The 18,233-nt window shown below is 47.0% G+C and overlaps 4 protein-coding genes across 4 annotated transcripts; 2 read left to right on the top strand and 2 right to left on the bottom strand.

Moving 5' to 3' along the window:
- Positions 1-300: 300 nt before the first annotated feature.
- Positions 301-5,299, top strand: TRUGW13939_05748 (uncharacterized protein; the record flags this gene model as incomplete). Its single annotated transcript, XM_035488908.1, has 13 exons — positions 301-310; positions 364-381; positions 449-497; positions 552-645; positions 699-782; positions 842-1,131; positions 1,184-1,832; positions 1,887-2,024; positions 2,077-2,261; positions 2,308-2,396; positions 2,449-2,525; positions 3,982-3,997; positions 4,218-5,299. 13 exons carry the CDS (start codon positions 301-303, stop codon positions 5,297-5,299), a joined length of 2,781 nt encoding a protein of 926 aa, XP_035344801.1.
- On the bottom strand, positions 2,842-3,745 carry TRUGW13939_05749 (uncharacterized protein; the record flags this gene model as incomplete). Its single annotated transcript, XM_035488909.1, has 3 exons — positions 2,842-3,512; positions 3,576-3,663; positions 3,728-3,745. 3 exons carry the CDS (start codon positions 3,743-3,745, stop codon positions 2,842-2,844), a joined length of 777 nt encoding a protein of 258 aa, XP_035344802.1.
- A 2,321-nt stretch (positions 5,300-7,620) lies between the features above and the next one.
- TRUGW13939_05747 (uncharacterized protein) lies at positions 7,621-8,862 on the bottom strand (the record flags this gene model as incomplete). The annotated part of the gene is made up of 1 exon (XM_035488907.1): positions 7,621-8,862. The coding sequence occupies one exon, from the start codon at positions 8,860-8,862 to the stop codon at positions 7,621-7,623; it is 1,242 nt and encodes a 413-aa protein (XP_035344800.1).
- A 7,534-nt stretch (positions 8,863-16,396) lies between these two features.
- Positions 16,397-18,233, top strand: TRUGW13939_05746 (uncharacterized protein; the record flags this gene model as incomplete). Its single annotated transcript, XM_035488906.1, has 2 exons — positions 16,397-16,493; positions 16,552-18,233. The coding sequence occupies 2 exons, from the start codon at positions 16,397-16,399 to the stop codon at positions 18,231-18,233; spliced, it is 1,779 nt and encodes a 592-aa protein (XP_035344799.1).

The raw sequence follows: 18,233 nt of genomic DNA, 5'->3' as shown, positions 1-18,233 counted from the left end.
ACAATTCGCAAGGCGCGCAAACCAAGTCGCGTGGAGAAGAAGCGGCGGTCGACCTTGGCGCTAAGCCTGTTGCGGGAAGGAGCTCTCACACTAGCCCGATCGGCACATCCCCATAAATCCCAAAAAACTGTTTAGGCCTTGTCGCTTGGGAACGCCGCACTTGTCGACTACCAGGCTTCGACGAGACTTTGCTGATTCTGTCAGAGCACTTTCTGCTGGAATTCGGTGCATTATATTTTTTCGTCTTCTCTTTTTTGTTGCGCTCCGGGTATTCTGCTCCCTCAGCAGACTTCCTTCAAAATGGCAATGCGTATGTCCGCAATACCCCTCACTGGCGAACAATTACTGACTGATGCACCCCAGAACTCGATCTATCGCAAGGTACGCCCATTTCATCCAACAAGATTGGCTCGTATAACCTCTTCGTTTACTGATGATTTTTCTTCAGCTTCGGTGGTGAAAGATGAGCAGGGACGGCCCTTCATCGTCGTGCGGGAGTATGTTTACTCGACATCTGAAGGTGCTACAGGCGGCGGCTGACAGGAATAAAGTCAAGGAAAAAAGACGAGACAACATGGTATCGATGCGGTCAAGTCACATATTGTTGCGGCGAAAACCGTTGCGAGCATCGTCAAGACATCCCTGGTACAGTGTCCGGCTTCACATTGGGCGTGAATTGGTCTAACGCCGCAACTTAGGGTCCTCGTGGGCTGGACAAGATCCTCATCTCCCCGGACGGCGATATTACTGTAACAAATGATGGAGCTACGATTTTGTCGCAGGTTTGTGGCGTGTTACAACAATAATTGAAGGGGCAAATTGCTGATGATGGCCGGGCCAGATGGAAATTTCGAACAACGTCGCCAAGCTTCTTGTTGAATTGTCAAAGTCTCAAGATGACGAGATTGGAGATGGAACAACCGGTGTCGTCGTATTGGCCGCTTCGCTTCTCGAGCAAGCATCTGAATTGATCGACAAAGGAATTCACCCTATCCGTATTGCCGACGGTTACGACCAAGCTTGCGAGATCGCCATTGCAGAACTCGACAAGATCAGTGACGCAATCCCATTTTCAAAAGACAACACAGAAAACTTGACAAGGGTTGCAAAGACGTGTTTGGGCAGCAAAATGTACGCATGTGCTAGCTGTTTTCCCCCTGCACTTGCTAACGGTATAAAATAGCGTCTCGAAATCTCACGAACAATTCGCCAATATCGCCGTGGATGCCGTACTTTCTGTTGCTGATCTAGACCGAAAAGATGTGGACTTTGAACTTATCAAGGTCGATGGCAAGGTTGGCGGTTCACTCGAGGATTCGATTCTGGTCAAGGGAGTCATTGTCGACAAGGATTTCTCACACCCCCAGATGCCTTCCGAGGTCCGCGACGCGAAGCTGGCCATCCTCACATGCCCATTCGAGCCCCCGAAGCCCAAGACAAAGCACAAGCTTGATATCACATCCGTGGAGGAGTTCAAACGGTTACAGTCATACGAGAAGGACAAGTTCACAGAGATGATTCAACAACTCAAAGATTCCGGCGCCAACCTCGTCATTTGCCAGTGGGGTTTTGATGACGAGGCCAACCATTTGCTTCTACAGAACAAATTGCCGGCTGTTCGATGGGTCGGTGGTCCTGAGATTGAGTTGATTGCCATCGCGACGAACGGACGCATTGTTCCACGTTTCGAGGACCTGAACGAAGACAAACTCGGAACAGCTGGACTAGTCCGAGAATTGACTTTTGGAACAACTCGGGAGAAGATGCTTGTCATCGAAGAGTGCGCCAACAGCCGTGCGGTTACAGTGTTTGTGCGCGGTAGCAACAAGATGGTATGTTTTCCTCTGCCTTTAGTGGCTCCGTGGTTGTTAACGTTTGTTTCATAGATCATCGATGAGGCCAAGCGATCGCTACACGACGCTCTTTGCGTTGTCCGTAACTTGGTCACAGATAACCGTATCGTTTACGGTGGCGGTGCAGCTGAAATTGCGTGCTCAATCGCTGTCGAGGACGCTGCTGTTAAGGTTTGTCTCTTTTCTTATGAACCCTATCTATTCCATGCTGACTCCGCTTCAGAGCCCTGGCATTGAACAATATGCCATGCGTGCCTTTGCTGATGCTCTGGACGCCGTTCCGTTGACGCTGGCCGAGAACTCTGGCCTGAACCCCATTGAAACACTCGCTTCTATCAAGTCACGACAAGTCAAGGAGAAGAACACCCGACTTGGTGTCGACTGCATGTTGACGGGCAATAACGGTATGTCAAATTGTCTTTTTTCTCCCGAAGTTCGAACTGACTCTTCATAGACATGAGAGAACACTTTGTCATCGACCCTCTTATCGGAAAACGCCAGCAACTGCTGCTCGCGACACAGCTATGCCGCATGGTTCTGAAGGTAAACACGGTCAAACATTCGTTTTCCCTACAAAGCTCTAACACACTTCCAGATCAACAATGTGATCATCGCTGGCGACGACCAAAACGACTTCTAGATACGTTAATGTGTACACCAGAGTTGTGCGAGGTACGATGGGATTGTTTTCTTGCGGCGTAAGGCCAGAAAAAAAGCCATTATTCTACCATACGAACTTTCTATGGACATAATGAACTAGTTGTTTTTGATGTGATTAGAAAAAAGGACTTATCAGGGGTTGATTGACAAACTGTCATTTTACAACGTAGGTGATAGACTTTACTGAGCATAGCCAAACTGGCACACAATGTCAACAGGTGTGGTTGTTTCTTATATAAAATTTTATGAGTCAAATTAATTGAAAAGGCTAAAATCTCATATTAAATACACTGAAAACCACGAAATATCATATACTCAACTAGCGTTTTCAAGAAACGACATGTACAGGTGGCTTGCTGACCACATCGTGGTACAAAAAAGGCTCCTCACCCCTCAACGCCCGCCATTTGTTCGTTGCTTGAATCAGTTCTGGGCAGCCGGTCAGCATCCAACCCCATTTTTGTACAAACCCTTCCATGAGCTCCCACGAGTTGACGTCCCAGGGGTCTCCCCAAACGACTAACCCGTTCCTCTCGTCGTGCGCCTCTACCTGGTCGTCCCACATTGCGCCTAAGATGTCATCGCACAGATCACAAGTGTCAATAGTTTCCTGGAGTTGTATCAGATTATCACGCAGCGTTGGTAGTGGAAATACATCGATCCAGGAGTAATGAGGAACCGAGCGCTGCAGGGAAGTCGGCATCAAAGCAAGAGGCATTGCTTTGGGGAGTGGCAGAGCAACAACTCTCATATTAGGTGGCTCGGCGGCACAGAATAAAATGTCTGGAAGACAGAGTATTTGCATATTCGTGACAAACCCGCGAAACGCATTGAATTGTACGAGTGTCAAAAGATGGTCAACCGAAAGAGGAAATACGAATGGATGCGGAATCCCAGTCTCAGTTTTTATTGACTGCTGGGAAGAGCCCTTCGTCAGCGTTGAATTGCCTAGAGAAACTGTGAAGGATTTAGATGCAGTCTCCTTTTCCTTTCGACGTCCTGTACTGATTATGAGCTATGTTCATTCGAACTACTACGCTAACACGGAGATTGCGTTCTTACGGCGTGCCCGCTGGTTGAGGCGGTTCTGGAGTTTGCGTCTAGCTTTGGCGTCTGTCAAGCCAGTCCAATTATCATCGTGAACAACAGCCTTGCCATCAACTATTAGAACAACATGCCCCCAACATGTAGTTGACGATCCACAAACGGCTTACGTCGTGCATTGGCCGCATCGGCTGTAGCCGGATGTTGCTATAGATCTCGTTCTCCATTTCCATATTATTATTAAGACTCAGATTCAGCCTGCTGACAGTAGCGCAAATCTTGAAGAAGACACGATTAAATGCAAGATGAAAAATTGAAGCAAGTTGAAAGACGCCGACGCTGATATCAAGTAACGTTTTAAGCTTATCTTGATAAGGTTAGAACTTCTCCACTTTATATGCAGGATGCTGACAATTTGCGCTAGTCTTGTTTTGATAAGGGTAATTCGTCACTGCGTTTATGCCTCGCATAGGCCAAATGGAGATATAAAATGTCTATTCAACAATTAGGCAGCCACTCGCGTTGACGTTTCAAGGCTTTCATTAAGGAGCTAATCCAGTCGGCTTGGTTATAAAACGAGCGTGGGCGGGCGAGCGAGCTCACTTAACTCTTCATTTCCTTCACCTTCTTTCATCGCACCATCGCCTATTCATCTAAAAGACTACTACCATCCTTCACTAATGTCGGACAAACCCCTCGTCCTCGTCACTGGAGGAACTGGCTTCCTCGGCGCATGGGTCATTGTCCACCTCTTCGGACAAGGTTACAATGTACGCACAACAGTGCGCTCACTATCGCGCGCCGACGGTATCAAGGACCAGCTGCGCCAGGCCAAAATCAGCGATGACCAAATCTCGTCGTTGCAGGTTGTCCAAGCCGACCTACTCAAGGATGACGGATGGACCGAAGCTATGAAAGACGTCACGTTTGTTCAGCACGTTGCGTCCCCTTTCCCATCGAGCCCGCCCAAGCATGAGAACGATCTCATCAGGCCGGCGCGTGATGGTACTCTGCGTGTCCTTCGTTTCGCTCGCGATGCGGGATCAGTCAGTCGGATCGTGGTAACCAGCAGTTTTGCCGCGGTTGGGGCTGACTTCCCTGAGCAACGCCGCAAGTTCGGTCCCCCGTTTACAGAGGAGGACTGGACTGATACCGAGTCCAAAACCCTTGCTCCTTATCCCAAATCCAAAACTCTCGCAGAGCGGGCTGCGTGGGATTTTATCAAAAGAGAAGGAGGCAAGCTTGAGCTCGCTGTCATCAATCCTGTTGCAATTTTCGGCCCTGTGCTGGGGAAAGACCTCAGTACTAGCGTGCACGCAGTCAGTGAACTCTTGGAAGGCAGCATACCAGGTATTCCCCGTTTGAATGTGGCGGTCATCGATGTCCGCGACTGTGCTGATATGCATTTGCGCGCCATGACTAATCCCAAGGCCAAGGGGGAGCGATTCATATGTATTGGTGAAGGGGGCATCTGGCTTGAGGACGTAGCAAAGACGTTGCGAGAGAACTTGGGCGACAAAGCACGAAATGTCCCAAAGTTTGTTCTGCCCAATTTGCTTGTTCGTGTGGTAGCCATTTTCCTACCTATTGCCCGGCTCATTGTGAAGGATTTGGATGAAGAGCACAGACTCAGCAATGAAAAGGCCAAGGACGTTTTGGGATGGCAGTGGCAGTATAGCACCAAGGAGGCTATTATGGCATCGGCGAATAGTCTGATCGAGCTAGACGCTGTGAAGGTTTAAAAGCAAGCCTTGCTTTCGATTGTTATTATTGTTGTTGTCTGTACTTAATACCAGGAATTGATTAACAATCACCATAATGCCGTATATTAGTTGTACCTAGAATCATAAGTATAGTACATTTTCCTTGGTTTGGATATACAAATACACGCCAACCACCATTGACGCCTCGTCCATGACACATTTAGTAACAAATGTCAGTGATTTACAGCTAAATAAAAATTGAAATAATACTGACAATAATTACATGAGGCATGTATTACTGACAAAACTGAGAGAAATCCTGTGGATAAATTATTTCACATTAAAATGATGTATGGAAAAAATAAAAAAGCCGGCTAGCCTGAGCATGTATCTACTAATAGCAAGATCACATAAAGTGAAAACTACACTGCTAAATTGGATGTCGGCAGGCTAATATATGGATTACTCCGTACGAAGCGTATTATTAGGCTAAAGACGACCTATATCTTACCTAAACCCTAGAAAGCTATTGAGCCTTTAGGATGAATCCTTCCGGATAACATTCATTCTCATGTTAATATTCTACCGTTACATGATACAGCGTGTTGGTGGTTTCAATGTTACATGTGTATTTTCAGGTTTGATATATCCCCCTCAGCGTTTAGTCACTTTAGTGGGCTGGGGTTTCCACGCGGCGTATATTATTCCAGGGGGTACCAGTGGGCGGATACTCGGCCTATATCATTAGGCTGTTAACCCTTTCTAACAACATCCGGTGGGGGAGGGTATCATCGTCTCCCACATGGCAACAGTTACCAAGACCTATTCTCCGGGACAGCGCTATCGAAGCCGGTGGCGATAGGAATTTGTATTCATCCGTCTGTTGCAACCCTTTTTGCCGTTCCATCGTCTTTTCTTTTCTTTTTTCCCCTTTTTTCCAACAGTTGGTTTGTTCTTGGTATCAGCTTGTATCGAAACCTGACAGGACAGACATCGAGTTGGTAAGACAGCCTACGGGGGAAAACACCAAATTCGAACAAGTCATGCGGAAGATCTGCGTCGTTTTGCGCGCCGACCCGTAGGAGCTAAATTATTCTACAGAGGTCATAAACTAAGCAGTCATCAGCGCTCGCTAAAGTCGACACAGTGTCTTCACAAGCTGCAGGGGCCGAAACTTAGCCCTAACCAAGGCGTTCCCGGCGCTGCCGGTCGGTGGGATAGGGGTGGCTGGTTGGCCCGCAATAATAATAACAATCCGATTGAAATTCGAAATTTGTCAATGAGCGGTGATCCTAGCTTGAATATTACTACCGCGACCGAGCTAGAGACATTAATGAGGAATCCTATATTCATAGTTTCAGGCTATGGAAGCTAGCTCCTGTTCCCCGGTGATGAACAGTGGGGACTCGGCACATGGCTGGGCACCGTCTGTCCGGTCGAGCGTGCATGTGCATAGGAATATACGCGGTGATACGAGAATCCGGATATCTAGTTCTGGCCGTAATGATAAATACTGTACGGAGCACGGAGTAACTCGGAGTACTTCTTGAACAATCAATACTCAACTAGTACAGACTTTACAGAGTATACTACTGTACAGTCCGCATCGGCTAGACATTGCCTGTCCACTCTTAACTTGAAGTAGTATACGGAATACCCTCGGCTCCTCAATTCCAGCCAGCCTCGTCCACTTATGGCCTGTTGATCTCTGACCCAGAGATCAGCTGGTCTAGACTGAATATCAGTTTTGTAGGGAGACCAACAGCCGGCGCTTATTGACACATGGATTATTGGCCCATAAATTTTTCCGGGGCATACTACTTCTAGGATGCAGGATTCCATCCCATGACCTGGACCGTTACGTCACTTTTAATATCAATCCAAACACCCATTCGGGATAGATATTCGTTTATCATTCTGATTTTCAATGGATCTTTTTTTTGTACTATCCCTAGTAGTGGTGGTGAAATAAGGATAATCCGCACTGGACGATCTCGAAAAGCCTATGATATCATACCCGCTTTTACCGCCATTTTTATGCTGTAATAGTTGAACACTATGCCGCTTCAACATGGTTTTTTATTTTGAAATCATCAGTTGTTACTAGCTCGACTTGTGTATATTCATTCGAAAATGACAATGTACGAGGACGTAACATAATTTTAAAATATAGCTTTATATATAACTTCAAATGTTGGCGCTAGAACATGGATCGAAGGGGATCCACTCGTAAAGTATCCATTACATGTAGAAGAATACATGTAGAAGTCCAATATTGAAGAGCGTAGTTAAACATCAATCGATTGATACCCATTGAGTCTACCAACTTATGTTAATTTTCAATTCGCACAACAAAATTCCTACGAGCGCATGCTTTTCGTCAACTCATTCAACTTGGCCAATTCCCTTTCCCTCCAAAGACGTATCCACTCATCCAGCCTCTCACGACATCCAGCGCGATCAAACCCACTCAAATCAAGCCGATCTTTCACGTCTGGGGGGATCCTCTCCTCCCGGCCCGAGACTTTCCACTCAAAGGCTGGCATTGGCCATCCATGCGAGACGTAAATCGAAATTAACTCTCTCATGTCTTTTCTTCTTGCGATAGAGAATTCTGTAAAATAGTGCTTTTCGTCGGCTTTTGCTATTCTGGTGAGAAGGAATAGCATGCTGCGGTTTCGCTTTGATGGTCGATCGTCGTCGTTGTTGTTGTTGTTGTTGTTGTTGTTGTCTTCATTCACTTCATGGGAAGGATCAGGCTCGGCGAGGGAGAGTTCCTCGATCTCTGCGCGAATAGACTCTATTTCTTCGCACGTCTCTTCGCCCGTCTCTTCACCACTGTCATCCATCTCGTCGTCATCATCCTCATCTGAAGAAATCGAGTCAGGCAGATAGTCCTCTTCATCTTCCGAATCCGATGGCAAGAGACTATCCTCAAACAAATGCCTCGGATCCTTGAAAAACGTCTCGGCAGTGCCCACATACGATTTCCCATCTCCAACAATAACAAAACTCATCGTCATGTGGCGCCATTTCCACAGATAAAAGTACTCGTCTGCCGGCATCCTGCTATACGCAGTCCACTTGATCTCCACGGGCAGAGCCTCATACGTCTTATAATCAACTTCTATACTTTCACCCAAAAGCGTATACTCGATGATATCCCAAGTCTGTGTATTGAGCAGTAAATAGTATCCCGCGCGCTCAAAGCCTTTAGAGAGCCAGATGATATGGCCAGGAAGTGGCAAGACAGCCTGGTCTTTTTCTAGAAAATCATCGTAGAGCTCACCATTGGCATAGTTTATGTGCAAGGTATTGTAGGACAGAGTCCAATGATGGCTATATAGCTCCTGGTCAAGATACGGGAGATGCCGGAGCAGGTCGATGACCTCGTCGGTTTTGCCGCGTCTTTGTAGTTCCTCGGCGTTGACTCCGTCCCAGCCTGTCCCAGAAGGGATCATCAGCTTTTCGGGTGGGATGTAGGGGATGTCAGTGAGGAAGCGGTAGAAGTCGAGGATTGCGTCTATTGCTTTGGAGCGTGTGCAGGACGACCCCGCGTTTGCGGATGCTATATATTTATTCTCATGCTCGGCCGCCAACATGTTGGATACAGGTTGGCTATTGAATTGAAAGTTGAAAGTCAAAATATTGCAGAAAAATTAAGCAACGTCAATCAAGACTTTCAAGTGTCTACATGTCTTGGATTGATATTGATGCCTGGTGGGATTGCAGCTAGTGCCACTGTGCTAAAAGTCTTTCCGAATTGGGTTAACGTGTTAGACGAACGCCTCTTAATATTTTGGGCTAATAGATTATAATATTTTGTCAATGGAGATGGTATTTCCATTAAACATCAATTACACGGGGATCACCGAGTGATGCCTGGCAAATACATAGTAAATCTAAAAGATGTCGTTGCAACGTCAACCATCTCAGATTGACACCCGGATACATAAACCGCTATTATATGTAACTGCACACATCAAGTAATGATTTCTATCTGCCAAACCATGCTAATTAAATCCAATTATTCAAATATTTCAAGCACTCCAGTGCTGACTAGATTGGGCAGCGAAACCAACATTTGAACTATAAAATGTCAACTTTGCTGGACAAAGTAAAGCAGGCTGCAGCAACATTTGAAGCTTTCAATTTGCAAACCCTGCTAGTCACGGCTTAATACAAACGATTATTTCACCGTGTCCGCCGCTCACGTGCAGAACTGACTCGAAAAGATATGCAATACCCTCTATCTAATACAAACAGTCATATCCGCTCATCTCGTCTCGTCATCCCGCCCCGGTCTAGATCCAAACTCAGTTTCAAATAAGCCCCGTATTCTCTCGAAATTCATTTGCCCAAATAGGCATATATATATACAGAAAAAATTGTTACAAATGCAAATCTACTGCAAGATTTGGCCAGACCTCGAGAGGCTGGTGTTATCCGACCAAGGTCCGATTACACTTAGGGCGGGTTGCACAATTCCGTTAGGGCGGTAGGCTGTGATGTCAGGCACCGCTGCGTGATTGGGCCAGGCCGATTGAAGATCGACCTAGAATTAGGGAGACAAGTGTTGTTATAGATGAGGGGCTTTTCGTGACTATCAATTACTGACTATCGATTACGGGGGTGTACTATATGTAGATTCAGATGCATGTGGTCTGGTGATGTGGTCGGGATCGGAGTAGTCGACGTGTTATCAATATCGATGGTATCAGATATAGTCTTTTAGGTTACTGATTGACTCGTCAATTTGACAACTAGCCAAGATTAGAAAAAGGTCATCATGTATTCAATGTTGGTATTCACTTGTATCTGAAAAAGATAATACACCTGCATAACGAAAACCATACACGTATCTTTCTCCTCCATTATCAATTAGCTATTATGGGGTAATTAAAGCCAGAGTATTATTTAGTTTGCATGGATACCTCATAAAAGCACAGACTCGATTTTTTTTAAAAAAAAAAAAACGCAGGTACAATGCGCCAGCTGTGGATCTCCCTCCCAGCCATGCACCAGGGTGCACCCGTGCATACCCAGAGAACTGGGAATATGAGAGGCTCAAATGATTTGGAATTTGAATCAAGGGGCTCCGATTTCTATCTACCTACGTAGGGTGCCCCGCAGAGGACAGCCGGGCTTTGATAACGAAGGTTGATAACACTACTACGTATATGGGATTAACAGATAAATGGATCAAGGTGGAAGAAGACTGCAAACAAAAAATGTGATAGACGCTACTCGTCGTAAAACATGCAAGATCCTCCCAAAGAGGATATAGGGGTGGTCGAAGAAAAGGGTACGTGTAGTTTGAGCAACATTTGCAAGGGTCATGTTTACATGTTTGAATTTCAATGAATGCCACGCCAAACGCCAGGATTTGGGAAATAGTGCAGCTGACTCATAGCAAAACGCATCAAGTGCATAATCTCGACTATCAACATTATCATTATTGCAGTACAGGTTCTACGTAATAGCCCCTCCCAAAAACCCCAGATTTGGGACCAACCCCCCCCTGCGCGGGCCTATCGGGAGGTCCACCTGCATCGACAGATTAAACGCAGAAAAGATGGGATGATATGCAGTAAGTTCCTAATTTAAGGAATGCAAGATTATGGATTTTATGTTCTCCGTGCTACCTCCGTTCGTACATAGCAGATTACATTACTCCATGTAGAACAGTGCAGGACTAAACTATAAAAAGACCCAGACTAGTGAACCGGAAGGCTTGGGCTGAGGTTCCGCGGAATCCACCTCCCGGACATCCGCACTCACAGTCCCCTTGCTTGAGACAGGCCTGGGGAAGCTTTCCTTTCTATTGGGAATCGCCTGCATTTGAATCTTGATTTCTATCTTTCCTAATCCGATTAATTATGTGGCAAGATGGTGTTTGATCTGTGCGGCGCGTCACCTGGTGTGGTAGTATGCGGTTTGATAATGCAAACCCGGTCTAGAACCAACAGAACCAACAACATGTAACCACATCTGATACTGTTATAATTTTCAAGTCTCATGATCGTAAAAAAAACAAACAAAGCCTCTTTGTTGTTTTAGTTTTCGGGCCGTTGGTCAACCAGTTGGCCGTTTGATCACGACAAAGAACACTTATTTCCTAATTCGGGTAAAATCTTAAACAGACCCAGAACATGGACAAAACAGTGAACAAACGGCAAGGTTCAAAACTATCGACTCGTCGACATCGAGTCATGATTGTCCTTTTTTTAGTAGTAAACGGACTGTTTAGTTGGGTTTGGTGGAATGTGATAGATCGACATTCTTTATTTTCTGGAGCCGTACGGGATAAACTCCCGCCGCTATGACCTTTAAACATTGACCCCTTGAATACATGGCGCGATCTAGAACTTTAGTCGTGTTTTATTTTCGATGGATAGATGGGGTTTGCCATCAAAGGGGTTGTGTTGTTGAGACAGTCACTAGTGATTTAGCTGGTCGATAGTTGATTGACAGGTTCAAAGAATGGCAAGATTGAAATGAAACCAGCTGTTTGTAATGGTAAACGTATTGTACGTTACTGCATGTTTAATTTCTGCCTAGAGTATGTTATTATTATTCTACTTGCCCGAAACACACAAAGGAGTAACTGTACAACTCGGCCGTAGGATGATACTGGCCGATGCCTGAGGCAGGTAGAGTCCGGCGGCGCTTTGCAGGCAATTTTACAAAGTAACTCCACGTCAGCAGCACCTCCCGTGACGTGCAATTGAGGATGTCTGTGAAACGATGGCGCCGTCAACAATCCGAAGTGGCTTTAATGATTTTACTCATTTTGCTCATTTTACTCCTTCGGGCGGCCTTTTTTTTTTTTGCCCCCCCCCCGGTGCGGCGTATTTTATTCGAAACCATGTCATCTGATTGATACGTACGTATCCGTTAAATAATTTGATTGTTGACTGTATTCTTCTTCGGTCAAGCGTATGCAATGTATGCATACAATACGTACGGAGAATCCTTTTACGGTGAATTAGAGAAAATCATCACAAAAGGATCTGGTCAGATGAAGACCTCTCTCTCCACAGCATGAATAATTAGGGCTAACGATTGGCCCAAATTGTAGAATTCGCGCAGGCGTGATTAGCTAGTTAGAATTAAGGCTGGAAATGCGCTGTCCTATGGCAGCCTGATATCGCAGGATTTAATTGTTTATTTTTATTTTCTGCTTTTCGTTTCATGTTGTGTCACGAGCGATCTTGTATGTAGATCAGGGTATTTGAAGAATTGTATTGGCTCGAAACAGTATTCGTGATGGGGATGCCGAGAAAGGCTGAGCCTGTCATTGCTGTCACTGCCAGCAAGAAGACGCGCCTCTCATCACATCACGGGCATGACAAGAACAAGACATGGCGTGCATCCTGCCATGCAAGGCTTATGCAGAGAGCCTAGAGGTAACCTGGTAGGCGTTCATGTTCCCGTGATCTTGCCACAGCCGCGGCCAGCGAAAAGCTCTCAGCACGCCACGTATTTGATTGATGATTTTCGGCCGGACAAATCTTCCCTGTCAGTTTAGTCACGAGGCCGATCCACTTGTATTCAAATATTTACTCACCATTGCCTTTTATTGTTGTCGATTGGCATATACCTTTTATTCGTTTATAGCTATCAGTAGTATTTCTATTTATTTCAGCTGTCCATGTGCACAGCCTTCGCGGCCACGGCCACGGCCACGTCGGCAGTCTCCGAGGCCATGGGATCATATTCATCATAATCAGAGTGATGCGTTGTACTGCTAATATTATTACAACATAGGTTGCTCACTGCGACGAGAGAAGAGGGGGCGAGAGTAGTGAAACAGCAAGGCTGTAACCCTGGCAAAAAACGGCGTCGGTTGGTTTGCCATGTGCGAGCTGTCACTGCTACTATTTACTAGTGTCTACTAGCGGTGGTTCTACCAAGCCACAATGATATTATTGCAAAGGATTATTATTCATTACCAGGTGAATAATATTGTGGCCACTGACAAGTACGGGTACGAGTATGGAGTAGAGCTACTAGTAGAGTAAAGTGAAGAAAACATGTGATTGATTAGACGATTCATCAAAAAAACTCCATTCGTCGAGAGAATCGGACGATCATTGCAGTTTGCTTCACCCCGTCGAGTGGTAGTTTGGCTTGGCTGCAGCCCTAGATCTGACATTTTTTGCTTAATTTTCTCTCTCTTTTGGTCCACCTGGTTTGGGCATTTTTTATTCGTTGGTATTTTCTTGACTATCTGTACTGTATTTACTGTGGTAGATACGTGTATGAATAGTAAATACTCTCTACCAGTATTTTTGCTGTACACACTCTAAAAGTGCGGGGTCTGTGAGTCGATCAGATGAAGATATATGAATTCTGATATTGTTGCCTGTCGGCAATAGCAATAGGAGTACGTGGTGCTGTAAAGAGCCGAGGCTGCCAAGACTCTGCAAGTCACGAGGCCGGGGACCGGGCTTACATAAGGAAATAATTCCCCTTTTGACACGGGATTCCGTTTTAGGCCTCCCCCCGCATCCCGATTGGGAAGTCCTACGGACGCATTCGCTGTATTTTAAATTTACGATTCAGGATGTCTGCACCCGGGAAGTTGAAAGTCAAGCTTGGGATGTTGGAATTATTTATGAAGAGGAGCGAATTGATTTGCAGGCCGGTCAGTTACTACTACTATGTTACATAGAGTTGCAGCGCCAATTTATCCGCGATACCCGATTGCGGCTAGTCTTCTCCCCGATGACTAAGCCCTTGGTCACGGGAGAGGGAGGATTGCCAATGCCGATAGCAGTTGCCGATATTGTATTATTCCCATGGAACTCTTAGCTATAGAGTTTGAACCCTAACCATGTTGTATGTCCCGTGATTCTGCCGCCGTGGTTACTGGTAGAGACTGTGTCAGTGGCGTCCGCCTCCTCTTCCTCCTGAATCCTAAATAATTGCTGAATGCTAATCCCTAGCGCTGTGATTCGTTTGCAACTATCCGCATCGGCGGGTCGGGGAACTTTCGTAGCGCAGCCGCCGGGCTTGAGGATGATAATAATGATGAGGCTGCGATCATGTGCCTGATGATTTTTTTACTTTTCGCTTTTGACTTTTGACTGTTTGCCTTTTCCGGATTCTTTTATTCTGCTTTGGATATGACGCATGGAGTATGTTCCATGTTGGATTTGCACGTAAAATATTACTCTGTATGTTGTGGTAGTATTATTATTATTATTATTCGACCGTCCCAGGCCCAAGGATCCGGATCGCAGCCCAATCGACTTAAATAGATTAATTTACATGTATCAGTCAAATATAGGCGATCGGTGAACATGTTCTCCTGGGTATAGCGTTCGCGCTTCGGGGAAACTAGGGCCGGCGGGGTCTTTTCTCATTTCTCTACGGAATACTCGGAGTACTTCCGTATTCACCGCTTTGTTAATGTGTCTTGTTTTTCTCGTTGTGTTTCTAATTTGTTGTAGTTGTAATTGAAAGGAAATTTTTCTTTTTCTCTTCAGCTTGAAACCCGGGGAGAACAAAGGACATAAATTATTATACCCCGTAGTCCTGTTTCACGAAACAAAGAGACGATCGCCCCCATTAACTACTGTTTTGCTCTCCGCATTGTCTGTCATACGGGGGTAAACTCCGGGGGAAGAATGATAATAGTGTTGCTGTTCCCGTCCAAATTTTAAAAGAGTCATATGCCCAGACGCTTCCGGCAAAAGACTTGTCCATGTACTAGCACCAACTACCATTGAGCGATTTATGTATTTTTTTTTTTCTTTTTACAAAACGAACTCGTCAACTCAGCCGAGTGGCGGAAAATAAAAGTAATACGTTTGTTGGTAGTACAGTAATAATAACAATAATAATAAATTCAACCGGCGAGTTAACAATAGACTGAGACTTTCCAGTAAATGTAAAGGGTTAACTAAGTATGTAACTACTAACTATGTAGGATAGTATTGCCGGCAAACACAGTCACATGACTGAAACATGGTACTTACGTACCACCGTTCCGGCTTCCATAAGGCTTCTAGAACACATGCTCGTCACGAATGCTTTGTTTATGTCTGTTTTGGAATCTATTTTTTTTTAGAAGAAAATAACAATGATCTTAACAATGATAATAATACTACTAATAATAATAATTTCGAATGTCCAGGTCATCCGACTCCAGGTCATGATGAGAGAAAAAAAAAACCAATGCCAACGCATCGCCCTACGGAAACCATGCCAGAGCAAGTCCCGAGGAGCGCCCACATGCGGAGAAGATCAGGTGTGTATGAAAAAAAAAAAAAGAATAAATACTGTCGGTGAAGGGCAAACGGGTAATTTCGCGTATGGACGCATTACGGGGGCGAACGCGTACTGTACGGTACGGGCGTACGTACCAGTGACGGCTGTTCTCAGTCCGTTCCCTCGGTACGGGCGGTGTGGCACTAAAACCCAGGGCTAGCGACCGGTCCCCACCCAGGCTCTTGCCTCCCGCACACCCTACCCTTGCCCTTCCTGCCCCCCTCCCTCCCATATCAGCCGAGCTGTTCGCTGCTGCTAAACCCAGCAAACAAAACCACTACGTACCCGCGCCCACTCATCCTCGCTCCTGCTCCTCCACACTCCCCATCTTCCTCCTTGACTTTATCTTCACTTTTCGCTCCCTCTCCCCCATTCCGCCAATCCTACATACCTCTCGTCGATCTCCCCAAAAGCAGCCTGCACTCGACTCTCTGCCGGGAACAGCATCTCACATTCCTGCCGATCTCGTCGCACTCGGGCCACCGTTAAATCCCCATTTCTTGGTCCGCTCGCCCAGACCAGAAGACTGCGTATGGCAGCGGAGGAAGACTAGGAAGCTCAATTGCGCCTCACAATTCGCCCTGTTGTCGCGCTTCGGTGCTACTTGTTTTGCTGTTGCACAACAATCTCCAGCCAGGAACCATCTTCGTCCACCGTACCACCTCGGCCAGGAACACCTCTTCCCGCCTTGCTTCTAGAAGAAGAACAAGATAAACCAAACCCAAAAAACGCGAGATCCCCGCCAGAAGGTGTCTTCTTCTTTTCGTCAACGCCGTTCGAACACGCTTGGGAACCACGGCGACCCCAACCTTCATGTCTAGCTTTCCAGATCGTTTACACTCCCGTGTAGCCGCGACCATGCCTAAATTCTCAACCCCCGTCTTGACCGTTGACCCGGCCAAGATGCAAAAGGTCGACACGGCAAACACACAGAGCCTGCACGGGATGTGGCTAGGTGAGTTTCCTAGTCCGCTAGCTCTTAACACCGACACCCGTACTAACCAATGGCACAGTTTTTTCAAAATGCGCAGATTATATGGAGGAAGGCCGCCGCTTAGAGAACCTCACCTGGCGCCTGTGGACGCGTGAGACGTTTTGCGTCGAACCCGCCAGCTCCAATGATACCTCGGCCATCCCGCTTCTACGCGCCGAATCTACCGAAGTTCCCTCCTTGTCCGCCAGCGTTGACTCAGTGGCCTCGGTCGACGCAGATCGCATAGAATCGCATATTAAACCGCGTCCGGTCGACCTGAAACCAACCGTCGTCGGCGAAGACGTGTTGATGTCCGGAAGGGAAAAGCACATTACTTCTTCCGACCTCGAACGCATGGTTCTCAGCATTAAGGAAAGAAAAGCCCTGGAGCCGCTGCCCACCCATGCTCCTACGCCTATCAGCCCCCAGGTCCTCGACGTCACTCCTCGCGCTTCGTCGCCGCCCAGTACTACCCCAGAACCAACCAGCACGTATCTGCACCATCAGGCCATCCATTCCGCCGAATCCTGCTCAACCACCGCTCCTGAAGGCAACGAAAGCGATCAGGCGCCCTCGAACGAATCCGACACCAGTGTCTCCTCATCCGGTGTTTTGCCCGCCAAGCCGCCTCTGACAAAGACTCCTAGTATCGTCCGAGGCTTTTCGCCATCTCAGATTTCCTCGTCTTACCGGTCGACGAGTCGTCTTGCAGCGGAGCAAGACCAAGTCTCCAAGACGCAACTGCAACAAAAGACCACACCGACCAAGCGCAAAGGCGGCATGTTCACTCTCGGAGGATCGTCTGGCGACGACGAGAGCTCGTTTGAAGAGCGCATGACCCCCAACGCCCACCGCAGCTCTCTCTCAGAGGAGCTCAGCCGACCGGGCGTTCGTGCTGCTACTGCCAACGCTACTGCCGCTGCCAACGCTTCCGTCAACGCTTCAGCACACACTTCCGCAAACACTTCCGCAAATACCTCCAACACTTCCGTCAACGCTGCAAAGAAAAATGCATCCTTCAGAGACATTGTCGAATCGAGAACAATTAAGCCTATTACGGAAGGAATCTACGAAGATGAAGATGCTATTGCTACAGACGAAGAGGACGAGCCTTCCGAAAGCGCGATCGAAGACGAGGACGATGAAGACTGGGAAGACTCGATCAGCGAGAGCGGGCAGTCGAGTGTGGACGAAAGGGAACTATTCCAACGAGTCGACTCGCGACCGAATCTCGTGTCGAGACCGTCTCTTCTCACAATGATGATGCACCAGCCAGCCAAGATGGGCATGCCCACACGGTCGACACCTGCTCTCCAACGCTCTCGAATTACTCCACCTAACGGCCCATCTTCGGGTGCTTCTCCTGATGACGGGGACAATTTGACGATGCGCGGGCCTGATGTACCTCGGTCCAAGCCAATCATCGTCAAGCCAACAACCCAGCCGTCGGGTGCACACTCGCCTCGCACGACACGCCGAAACATGCTGGCGACCGAGCTCACCGAATCTCTCCGTCGACATCTCCTGTGGGAGCGGCAACAAAAGAGCACTACGGTGAATGCCTTTTTCAAGCGCCGCCACACTACACACGACATGGCCAACCTGAAAGAGTATCCACAACCCAACGGAAGTAGCGGAGGCAAGGGCGATGGCTCCAAGAACAGTTCGTGGAACAACTATAATGACTACGGACCCTGGGAATACCACGTCAAGGGATGGTGA

The sequence above is a fragment of the Talaromyces rugulosus genome, chromosome III (assembly GCF_013368755.1).
Source record: "Talaromyces rugulosus chromosome III, complete sequence".
Taxonomy (NCBI): domain Eukaryota; kingdom Fungi; phylum Ascomycota; class Eurotiomycetes; order Eurotiales; family Trichocomaceae; genus Talaromyces; species Talaromyces rugulosus.
The sequence above is the reverse complement of the archived record's forward strand: the minus strand, read 5'-3'. Positions and strand labels throughout refer to the sequence as shown.